Below are 12,683 nucleotides of genomic sequence, written 5' to 3' on the forward strand. Positions count from 1 at the left end.
TACAAGAAGGCACAACTATTACAAGAAGACATACAAAGATTACAAGAAGACATACAACGATTACAAGAAGACATACAAAGATTACATGTAGACATACAAAGATTTCATGAAGACATACAAAGATTACAAGAAGACATACAAAGATTACAAGAAGACACGCAAAGATTACAAGAAGACATACGAAGATTACAAGAAGACATACAAAGATTACATGAAGACATACAAAGATTACAAGAAGACATACAAAGATTACATGAAGACATACAAAGATTACAAGAAGACATACAAAGATTACAAGAAGACATACAAAGATTTCATGAAGACATTCAAAGAGACATACAAAGATTACAAGAAAACATACAAAGATTACATGAAGACATACAAAGATTACAAGAAGAAATACAAAGATTACAAGAAGAAATACAAAGATTACAAGAAGACATACAAAGATTACAAGAAGACATACAGAGATTACAAGAAGACATACAAAGATTTCATGAAGACATACGAAGATTACAAGAAGACATACAAAGATTTCATGAAGACATACAAAGATTACAAGAAGAAATACAAAGATTACATGTAGACATACAAAAATTACATGAAGACATACAAAAGACATACAAAGATTACAAGAAGACAAAAAGATTACATGAAGACATACAAATATTACAAGAAGACGTACAAAGATTACAAAAAGACACACAAAGATTACAAGAAGACATACAAAGATTACAAAAAGACATACAAAGATTACAAAAAGACATACAAAGATTACAAGAAGGCACAAAAAGATTACAAGAAGACATACAAAGATTACAAGAAGACATACAAAGATTTCATGAAGACATACAAAGATTTCATGAAGACATACGAAGATTACAAGAAGACATACAAAGATTTCATGAAGACATACAAAGATTACAAGAAGAAATACAAAGATTAAATACAAAGATTACAAGAAGAAATACAAAGATTACAAGAAGACATACAAAGATTACATGAAGACATACAAAGATTACAAGAAGACATACAAAGATTTCATGAAGACATACAAAGATTTCATGAAGACATACGAAGATTACAAGAAGACATACAAAGATTTCATGAAGACATACAAAGAGTACAAGAAGAAATACAAAGATTACAAGAAGAAATACAAAGATTACAAGAAGACACACAAAGATTACAAGAAGACGTACAAAGATTACAAGAAGACATACAAAGATTACAAGAAGACATACAAAGATTTCATGAAGACATACAAAGATTTCTTGAAGACATACAAAGATTTCATGAAGACATACGAAGATTACAAGAAGACATACAAAGATTTCAAAAAGACATACAACGATTACAAGAAAAGATACACATGAATATACATGAATAATGCCTACGACAATATGAAATCTACAGATAATTGATTAAAAAAAATTGAGTTCAAGAAACTTTTAACACATTGCAAATCCTATAGAAAGACATGCAACAAGAAATGAAGACATACAAAAATTACAAGAAGACATACAAAGATTACAAGAAGACATACAAAGATTACATGTAGACATACAAAAATTACATGAAGACATACAAAAGACATACAAAGATTACAAGAAGACACAAAGATTACATGAAGACATACAAATATTACAAGAAGACATACAAAGATTACAAAAAGACATACAAAGATTACAAGAAGACATACAAAGATTACAAAAAGACATACAAAGATTACAAGAAGACACAAAGATTACAAGAAGACATACAAAGATTACATGAAGACATACAAAGATTACATGTAGACATACAAAAATTACATGAAGACATACAAAAGACATACAAAGATTACAACAAGACATAAAAAAGACATACAAAGATTACAAGAAGACACAAAGATTACAAGATAACATAAAGATTACAAAAAGACATAAAAATACATACAAAGGTTACAAGAAAACATAAAAAAGACATACAAAGATTACAAGAAGACACAAAGATTACAAGAAGACATAAAAAGACATACAAAGATTACAACAAGACATACAAAAGACATACAAAGATTACAACAAGACATAAAAAAGACATACAAAGATTACAAGAAGACACAAAGATTACAAGAAGACATAAAAAGACATACAAAGATTACAAGAAGACATAAAAAAGACATACAAAGATTACAAGAAGACATAAAAAGAGACATACAAAGATTACAAGAAAAGATGCACATGAATATACATGAATAATGGCTATGACAATAGTGAAATCTACAGGATATTGTACTTTCTATAAATAGAACATTAGCATCATTAACAAATAATACATCTCACATAATATTATCTTATTTTTGTCACCGATAGTTAAACAATAAATAGTTGTTTTTTCCCTATTTCAATTTTATGATCCTAAACAGCAATATCCCATATGCACTTTCTTTCTCAGGTTTTTCAACATAATGCAGAGAGATTCCTGTTATGATATCTATTTCAACAAATGTGGTTAAAATTTACGTTTCAACAATAAAGCAGTAGAACATTATCAAGGATTTTTTTTTAAATTTTGCTCTTCTATAATTTTTGTTGGTCTTTTAAAATTTAAATGTTTATTAGTGATCAAACTAGCAATCAATGCAGGATAGTTGCAAACCTAAACTAAATGACAAAATCCTATTATGTAATTAATTTCAGCTTATGTTATGTAGTATTCTTTGAGTTCAGTTTGTAAACTGTCGATGTTATCAGCCAGAAGAAAATTGCCAATCAATAACAATGTTATAGTGTAACTTACAACATCAAAACCGCTCCGGTGGCCTAGTGGTTAGAGCATCCACCTCGGATGCGGGAGGTCATGGGTTCGATCCCCGGCCGAGTCATACCAAAGACTTACAAAAATGGTACTAACAGCTGCCTCGCTTGGCGCTCAGCATTAAGAGGTTAGTGTTAGGACTGGTCGGCCTGGTGTCCGGATAATGTGACTGGGTGGGAGATCATGCTACATGTCTGCGGCATGATGCCCCAGTGCTAGACATCACTATAAACTGCCACATTGCAGACATCGTAGCGATATGACTTAAAAATTCTTAAAGCTATGTTAAAAATCCAAATCACATCACAACACACATCAAATGTTGCTTTGGAAATTTTAACAACCCCATAATTCGACATCAGTACAACTTGACAAGTTCAGTGTTTATTTCTTGACAAATGTGCCCCTGCAACTGAGTGCAGAGTATCAATTCTGAAGTTTTCTTCATGGTATAGTATTGTTAGGGACCAGCCTTGATAAGTCAAAAGAGAACACAATAAGGCTGAGAGGATTTGGCATTCCATCAGCCTCACTATTCATAAACACATCTATGAAGCTGCTGAGGACAATGTCACAAACATAGTTATCAAGCAAAGTACTAAAATCATTGAAATTTCCAGCTGCAAACAGGATTTCGATATTACAAACAAGCTCTTGTCGAAGGATAAATGTACACCATATCCAACGACCTCTTATCCAGTCGATCTTCTGGACCTGTTTGCAAATTTCTTCCATGACAAAGTTCAATCCAAGAGAGATAAGCTTGACAACACAATTTTAATTGACTGATCATCACCATACAGTTGTGATACAGATTATAAATGGCAACCTTTAACATCATATGAACATGTCTCAATGGAATTGGTATATTCAATTGTGATAAAGAGTGCCTCAAAATCATGTGAACTTGATTCATCCTGACATCACTGCTGCTTGAGTGCTCAGTTAATATTGCCTTCCAATGTTATCAATACTTCTCTCACATCCGTGGAATTTCAATGATTTTCCAAACTGCCATTTTAAAGCCTTATTGAAGAAACCAACACTTGAGCCAAATGATTTAAAGAGGATTTGGATTCAGGTAAAAAGAAAATCTTAGAAAAATTATATCCCAACCAGTAGCATGCTAATGGGGGGAGGAGGGCAGACCTGGCAGTTCTCCCATGCACCAGAGGTCTTGGACACGAAATGTATGGGTGCCAGAGGTTTTGGGGCACCAAAACTCCTTTGGTCCATCTTCCTCGCCTTGGGCAACATTTACCCCTAGTATGCCACTCATCCCAACTTGTATCTTTTTTTAATTCCAATTCCTTTTAATAATGTCAAGTCTGCCTATTGCCCTCACCATAGTATTGAAAATTCACTTCTGAGTTAAGGACCTCTCAACTTAGGATAGTGGAAAGATTACAGTTCTCACCCTCCTGCAGCATTTGACACATACGAGTGTTATATATGATTTCACCATCTTTGGCATGTATTTGGTATTTAAGATACAGCATTACCATGGTTAAAGTCATATGCAGTCGACAGGACACAAATTGTTTTGGTCAACAGAAAACATTCCAGCCCAGTTGATTTGTGTTTTGGTATTCAACAAGGCTCTATTCTCAGCTCCATAACCTTCATTATATACATTCAGCCACTCCCAAGTGTCATAAATAAACATCTGGTGTCCCACCAGTTGTACGCTGATGATACTCAAATACACAAATCTAGCTGAAGTTGAGGCTGCCAGCCAAGGTGAAGCAAGATGCATTTCTGATGTGAAGTCATGGATGACATGTAATAAGCTACATATGAATGATGATAAAACTGAAGTCACCCTGATCACCAGCAAAGGCTTTCTCATTCACATCCTTTACCTCAAACAATAAGTGTCAGCTATGCCAATATTAAATTTACAGTCAGTACAAACCTAGGCATCACTCTCGACAGTACACTCTCATCACATCCACATGAAATGAACATATATATGCAAGGCTGCATTTCTGGAGCTGAGATATATCAGCAACATTCACAATGTTTTTTCAAGTTAGTCAGAAATGACCTACCCATCCAATTTATTATTTTTGTGTGCAAAAAGATCCCCAGTGCATGTAGAAAAATAATTTAATTTGTGTAGCAGCAAATGAAAAAGCTCTGACCATACTTGTTGTCTACAGAAAATATATGTTCATATTCCCCATTGTTATAGTTTTTATTTATTGTTGAGAGAAATTTCTCTATTTTCAAATTCTTGTCTTGTATGTATTTAGGCCATTGGCAGCAAAGACCCTGAATATATCAATGCTGTCTTCAGAAGTGATATCAGCACCACAGAATATGAAGCTCTTCAATCTGGTGATATAGGGTCAAGTCAGTATGAAGCACTTAATGGTAATGTTTATTTATCTGATTATTACATTAATATGACTTTGGAGTGCTATATTTAACTTAGTGTATCTGATTATTACATTAATATGACTGTAGAGTGCTATAGTTAACTTAGTGTATATGATTATTACATTAATATGACTGTAGAGTGTTATATTTAACTTAGTGTCTCTGATTATTAAATTAATATGGCTGTGGAGTGTTATATTTAATTTAGTGTCTCTGATTATTACATTAATAATACTCTGGACTGTTATATTTAACTTGGTGTCTCTGATTATTACATTAATATGACTGTATAATGCAATATTCAGCTTAATATCTTCACTCTCATAGTTTAGTTTTTTTTTCTAAGAATATTTCCATGATGTAATAAGGATATTTGCTTTTATTTTGTACCTATTCAAAGTTAATATTTCTAAATAATGATTTTCATATCTCTTATAGTCAAGCATATTTACTTTTTATTATCAAAGTAATGGATTATTAGTTCAAATTATAGGATATGTCAGAATGTATGTGTCCATAGGAAACATTGGCCAATCATAAAATATTTAATGTCAATAAGAAAACATGTACATGCACCATTTCTTTGTTTATTCCAGTCTCAGTAAGCCCCCCCCACACACACTAATACTCTTAAAACTCAAACAAGATTAAAGCATCTACATTCTTGCACATTTATTTTCAGATCCAAAATCAAAATTAAACCAATCTGCTGATATCAGGTGACTAGTTGCATATCTATCTATCTATCTATCTATCTATCTATCTATCTATCTATCTATCTATCTATCACAAATCTCTGTTCTTATATCACTGATTATTATAGTTTGTTACACATTCAAATCCAGGCATCCATTTTCCCATCCATTCACACATGTTTGAGAAAGTGCTGTTGAAGAGACTTACTTAACTTAGTGAATGAAAAACTTTTTCTCATCTGTTAAAACAGAGACTTTGAGACAAATGTTGTGGCATTTACTGATACAGGCATGCGAGTGCTTTGGTTTTGTTAAAGATATATACCATGTTCTTGTGAAATACCAACTTGGACACTTTTCCCTCTTATATGTTATTAAGACTAGAGGTCTTAAACAACTCTATGTAACAGAAAGAAGTGAGGCCAATAAGTTTAGTAAAATAAATAAATAATGTATTCCCCTAGAATACAAAGTTAACATTCAAAAGATGCTTATAGTATTGTGAATTAAATTCCAAATAATCATAAATATCCCATCACAATTCCAAAAGTCTTGAATGTCCTGATGTATGTTTTGAATTATTTCCAATAGTTTTGAATGTCCTGAGATACCACATTGATACAATCCAATATGTATTTGAATAACTTCACAACAATTCCAATGTTGTTTTATAAGGTATAATTGACTGAAAATTATTTATTTCTAGCATAATCACAAAAAAGAGATAAATAGCTGTGATCATTTGTTCAGATTTTATTTATTTATTTCAGATATTCGTTGGAATTACAAAATCATTAGACATTCAGATTTAGTACCTGTTTTGGATTTAATGTGAATTACTAGTTACAAATATTTTGGATTATATCATTGTGATACATAAAGACTATTAGCACATCAGCAGAATAGATTAAACTTCATTTGGATTACCACTTGAACTCATTTGGAATACTCAATACTCTTGGACTTGTGATAGAACTTTAAGAACTATTTAGGATTTTTGTCACCGTACTGTAAGTTGTTTGTAATTTTTCACTTTCTACATTAGGGAAATAAACTGTATTTTGAATAAAACAACATTTTCTGGATTTCACTCTTTTCTACTACTTAATTTAAGACAATAGGGTCATAACAGATTGCATAGATCAAAACTTTAATTGAAACCTGAACATATACATCATGCAAGTGTCAGAAAAAGCTTAACTGAAAAGACTTGGTTTTTTGCAAACATTGCTTATTTAACAATGTGTTCAATTTCCTGTGAGAATGAATATATTTGTAAATTTTGTAAAATATTATTTGTGGACAGAGTCAACAATATGCTTCTATTTTGCCAAAACCTAATCAGCCAACACAATGAAATTAGTTTGTACAGAATAATTGCAATATCACAAATACTGAGTTTGATTATTCGTGTTTTCAGGAATTCTTCTGATCCAGGACAGTCATCTGGTGAAACGTTGTATGACAAACTTCAACCATGTGATACTAATCAGGGTCATACATACAGCTCTCTTAGTTCACCAAGACTTGATGAGGGTAAGATTGTATTAATTCTTTTAATTATGTTAGGTAATTATACTAAGTAAATACAGCTCTCTTAGTTCACCAAGACTTGATGAGGGTAAGATTGACTTAATTCTTGTAGATATGTTAGGCTATTATACCAAGGACATACATACAGCTCTCTGAGGTTAATGAGATTTGATTAGGGAAAAATTGAATAATCCTCTGAATTATGTTTGACAATTATATCAAGTCAATATCCACATTTCATAAAAATTTGTTCTCTGAATTATATTTAACAGTTATATCAAGTCAACATGCACAGTTTTCTCAGTTCATACAAATTTGTTCTCTGAATAATTTTAGACAAACTAAAATGTGATGAGGAATACCTTTCAGTATCTTTCTTTTAGTTTTAATTAAACTTTTATTAAAATCCAAAACATGATAGCAAACATGAAGCAAAATTTAAACAAAGGGATTAATTTATGGTTATTATTGGAAGAAGAAAAATCAAGATTACATTAATTAACCACACCATATGATTGGTTGGACTGCAAAGTACATCATAGTTCAATAATAAAAGTATTTCACATCCCCACTACTTGCAAATTTAATTCTGTGAAAAAAAATTATACTGTATATCTTGAATAAATAAGTTTTGTTCTCTAACAAAGATTGATAAGTATAACACCATAAGAGTAATTGACTGTAAAATGGATAAGAAAAACACCTTTATAGATGAACATGCAGTCCGCATGATGGATAAGTAAAACATCATAATGGAATAATGGCCTGAAAGATGGATTAGTAAAACATAATAGAATACTGGCCTGAAAGATGGACAAGTAAAACATCATGATAGAATAATGGACTGCAAGATGGATAAGTAAAACATAATGGAATACTGGACTGCAATATGGATAATTAAAACATAATAACATAATAATGGCCTTAAAGACTGTTACTTGCCATAATAGATTAACGGACTGAAAGATGTATGAGTAAAACATTATAATAGAATAATGGCCTGAAAGATGAATAAGTAAAACATAATAATAGAATAATGGCCTGAAAGATGGATAAGTAAAACATCATAATAGATTAATGACCTGAAAGATGTATAAGTAAAACATAATAGGCTGACAGAGCCTAGGAAAATCAGCTGGATAGCAACTGAGTAATCAGATATTGGTTATACCATATTCAGAAATGTTATTATATGAAATTACCCTTTTTATCCTTGTCTAGTTTGCACACTGTCAGACAATCAACAGAGGTGTCACTGACTAAACTTGTTATAGATCAACTGACAAAGGGCTATACTGCTACAGTTAACTGGTCAAAATAAATAGAAAAAGGTAACTTAATCCTTGAAACAAACAACAGTGCAGTAAATTTCAAAGATTGGGTTTTTAGAAAAGATATTTGTTTGTTATTATATTGACTTAAAAAAATAATAATATTTAAAAAATTTTGTCAGGGTTAATTGGTATGCTTATATAAGGCAATGATAAGTATCCATTCTGGTTTTGCTGATTGAGAGAGTAATATTCACAAAGTCAAAGTCTAAGCATAATAATGATAAAACTGTAACCCTTAGCATGTGTTTAATGACAGGTGATTTGCTGTATTGTACCTTGAACCAGCATGTTGATGGAGATATGTGTCCTTTTGGGACACTCTGTAATGAGTTTCTCAAAGTCATGGTCAACAGTGGTCACTTCGTGGGCATAGAACTGTAGTGTTCATCACATGACTGTTACTTGCCAGCCAAGATAGTACAGTGTGTATGGATTATTCATGAAAATGTTAGTGACATGCCACTATTTGTAATGATGACACAGACACTAATTGCTAATTATGGTCAACAAAGAGAGAATATAGATGGAGTCATCTGTGTCAATGAAGTGAAGAAATTGGATGATTCTCAAGTACATCGTGTACAACAATTATTAAGGACATTCAGTAGCTCAGTTGCAGGCAAAACAAGTTTAAATGAAAGGACAATATCAAAATATTACTCATTTGATACAGATTTCACAGGTACATCTGGTGTCAAAAATAGAGTGTGAGTGCAGATTTCCATGCCAGATATTGCTCTTGCCAAATTGATAAATGTAAATTGAATGATTTTACCATATTGCAAATGTGGCAACATCATATTTGGTGATATAAATAATGTATAAATAAATTTTGTTAGAGAAACAAAATGATTCCGGGCAAATCTGAAGACAGTCATATTTATAAACTTAAGATTTGTACCTATCACCTGATTAGAACTCTGGAGGGGTCAAAACAGTTTTCATTGTTGATGTTTATACTGTCACAAACATAATATTCAAGTGTGTATATGAAGTCTTTCAAAATGTCTACTTGAATCAGAATAAAATGAAAGGATCTCATATATATTTATATATAAACATGAAAGGATCTCATATATATATATATATATATATATACATATTCACATTAATTATGAAAGTCTATATAAAGATTATATTAAAGAACAACAAATGCCACACAGTCTTCATATAATACTGGAAAAAGTTTATAGCCTGACCTTTAAATGTGTTTTCTGTATAACTGTTGATTAATCGTTCCTTGGTTTATAATGTGTCAAATTTTCCAGTATGATGTATTATGATCCACACATAAGTTACTACACTTTTGTGCATATCATTATTTTTGCTAATGAGTTTCTTTCTTTCAGGTGAAAACAAATTTTATGAAAATACTATTGTCAACAAGATACATCCCTGAGTAGTGCCAAGATCGAGTCAGCTTTCTAGCAGGAAGCGCATACACTTGCAAAGATATGTTTCTATTTATGCATGTGCATAGTGAGAGAGAGAGAGAGACATGGATTTTAAACTTCTTCCTTAATTCATTGTTGATTTGACTGAGAATCCATGATGTCTATATTGTAATTGTTTTATTAATTTTTTCATATTATTTATATGGAGAATAATTACCTGAATTTCATTGAAGTACTGCTGGTTTCATTTACCAATCTATATTTCACCAACACACTGTAGAAGTTATTTTTTGTTCTTCAATTTATGATGTGAACACAATATCATAAACATAGTACATTAAACAGCCTTAAATGCTTCTTAAAATAATATTAGAAAAATACAGTGCAGCCAAATTGGACAGAAGAGAAAGTTTCATGAACATTTGGGAACAGTGGGAACCTATACTTCATTCAAACAGTTGGAACCAATACTTCTTTCAAACAGTGGGAACCAATTCTTCATTCAAACAGTGGGAACCAATACTTCATTCAAACAGTGGGAACCAATACTTCATTCAAACAGTGGGAACCAATACTTTATTCAAACAGTGGGAACCAATACTTTATTCAAACAGTGGGAACCAATACTTCATTCAAACAGTGGGAACCAATACTTCATTCAAACAGTGGGAACCAATACTTTATTCAAACAGTGGGAACCAATACTTCATTCAAACAGTGGGAACCAATACTTCATTCAAACAGTGGGAACCAATCCTTCTCTCGAAGACTAGTTGAATTGTTATATTATACTCTATATACACAAACTTACAGATATGTATAGACTGGAACTCAATACTCACATACTCTCTCTCCCTCCCCCATATTTATTTATTTATATTGGCAACACTGAATTAGATATAATATTTAGAATCTATGTTGATAGTAACAATATGTAATTATGGTAAGGGAGAAGACTTTTAATGTGTGACAACACATGGTCTGATACCATTACCAATCTGTACAGGAAATATTAAAAATGTTTTGAAAAAAAGTCAGCAAGCAATAATAATGCATGATTTCCTGTGCATGTTTAGTTGTGATGATTTATTATTTGACCCTGAATTATGTAATTGTTTGTTTACAAACTAGTCCTACTGAAATATATACATGAAAATTCATTTTTTACAAAAATATAATACATGTAATACAAAAGGGTTCATGATATGAGCATGACTGCACACCATTGGACACTGAACTATAGTATTGTGTGTGCTACAATAGGGTTCATGATATGAACATGACTGCATACCATTGGACACTGAACTATAGTACTGTGTGTGCTACAATAGGGTTCATGATATGAACATGATTGCATACCATTGGACACTGAACTATAGTATTGTGTGTGCTACAATAGGGTTCATGATATGAACATGATTGCATACCATTGGACACTGAACTATAGTATTGTGTGTGCTACAGTAGGGTTCATGATATGAACATGATTGCATACCATTGGACACTGAACTATAGTATTGTGTGTGCTACAGTAGGGTTCATGATATGAACATGATGGCATACCATTGGACATTGAACTATAGTACTGTGTGTGCTACAATAGGGTTCATGATATGAAGCTGTTTGCTTTTTTATAAATTATGTTTATTTTCATGATAATCAATCTCTGAAAGATCATTAAAAACATTACATCCTAAGGTTTCAACACACATGATATAATAACAATAATAATAATAATAATAATAATAATGAGGACTTTGTATATCGCCTAATCTTTAGAAGCTCTAAGTGCTTTACAACTTTTGACAACACCTATAAGATAAGAAACAATAATATTATTACAAAAACAAACAACATGAAATTAGAAAAACAATAACAAAATAAAAAACATGCTGAGAATATTTCAGGTAGGAAACATTATTAGGTCTTTAAGTTTGTTCTTGCTGTCAAAATAAGTGAATTTTGAGAGCCCTCTTGAATGTCATCACTGTGTCTTTGACCCTAAGTTCAGTGGGCAATATTTGTACCAGTCAAAAGATAATGTATTACATCATTCCTTTATGCATCTGAATGTGGATACATTCTTACACTACTTTTTATTTAGAACAAAAGTGGATAATTTTCATCTATAAAAAAATCCACACATATTTCAAGAAAAAACAATTATGAAATTCAGTTTTTATTATTGTATAACTAAAATATTGTTGCTCTAATTTATGGGAAGTAAGCTCAAAATTTCTGCCCATTTTTCAATTGAGTGCAGATCTGGGGAATTAAAGCACACTACAAACTTTGACTCCCACTTTCCATAATAAACCCTAAGTACAAAACAAAGATTTTCATGCAGCAAGTACACCTTTCTCTTGGTTCCATTTCTTCTCATATTTGTGAATGAACAGGATACAACACTGATTATTGTAGATACTTTAATCCTGTTACTTACATAAAGAATATTTAAAACTTCATTTAGTCCATGAAAATGAGTAGACTTGTCACATGACTGTGACTGCAGCTCTAATTTGCAAGTACTTATTCCATGCCTTTCT

General features: G+C 31.4%; 2 protein-coding genes across 2 annotated transcripts in view; both read left to right on the forward strand.

Moving 5' to 3' along the window:
- Positions 1 to 11,073, forward strand: part of LOC149773278 (uncharacterized) — a 185,454-nt gene extending 174,381 nt beyond the window's left edge. The window contains exons 12-15 of the mRNA XM_089946503.1: positions 5,055 to 5,175; positions 5,864 to 5,900; positions 7,297 to 7,412; positions 10,093 to 11,073. Of these exons, the coding sequence (XP_089802629.1) occupies positions 5,055 to 5,175; positions 5,864 to 5,900; positions 7,297 to 7,412; positions 10,093 to 10,142 (324 nt within the window). The 3' untranslated portion in view covers positions 10,143 to 11,073. The remainder of the gene's footprint in view (positions 1 to 5,054; positions 5,176 to 5,863; positions 5,901 to 7,296; positions 7,413 to 10,092) is intronic.
- Positions 107 to 624, forward strand: LOC149773279 (uncharacterized). The gene has a single exon (XM_089946524.1). The coding sequence runs from the start codon at positions 107 to 109 to the stop codon at positions 584 to 586; it is 480 nt and encodes a 159-aa protein (XP_089802650.1). The 3' UTR covers positions 587 to 624.
- Positions 11,074 to 12,683: the final 1,610 nt, after the last annotated feature.

The sequence above is a fragment of the Sinohyriopsis cumingii genome, unplaced genomic scaffold, assembly GCF_028554795.1.
Source record: "Sinohyriopsis cumingii isolate HCF-2022 unplaced genomic scaffold, ASM2855479v2 utg000695l, whole genome shotgun sequence".
NCBI classification, from domain to species: Eukaryota; Metazoa; Mollusca; class Bivalvia; order Unionida; family Unionidae; genus Sinohyriopsis; species Sinohyriopsis cumingii.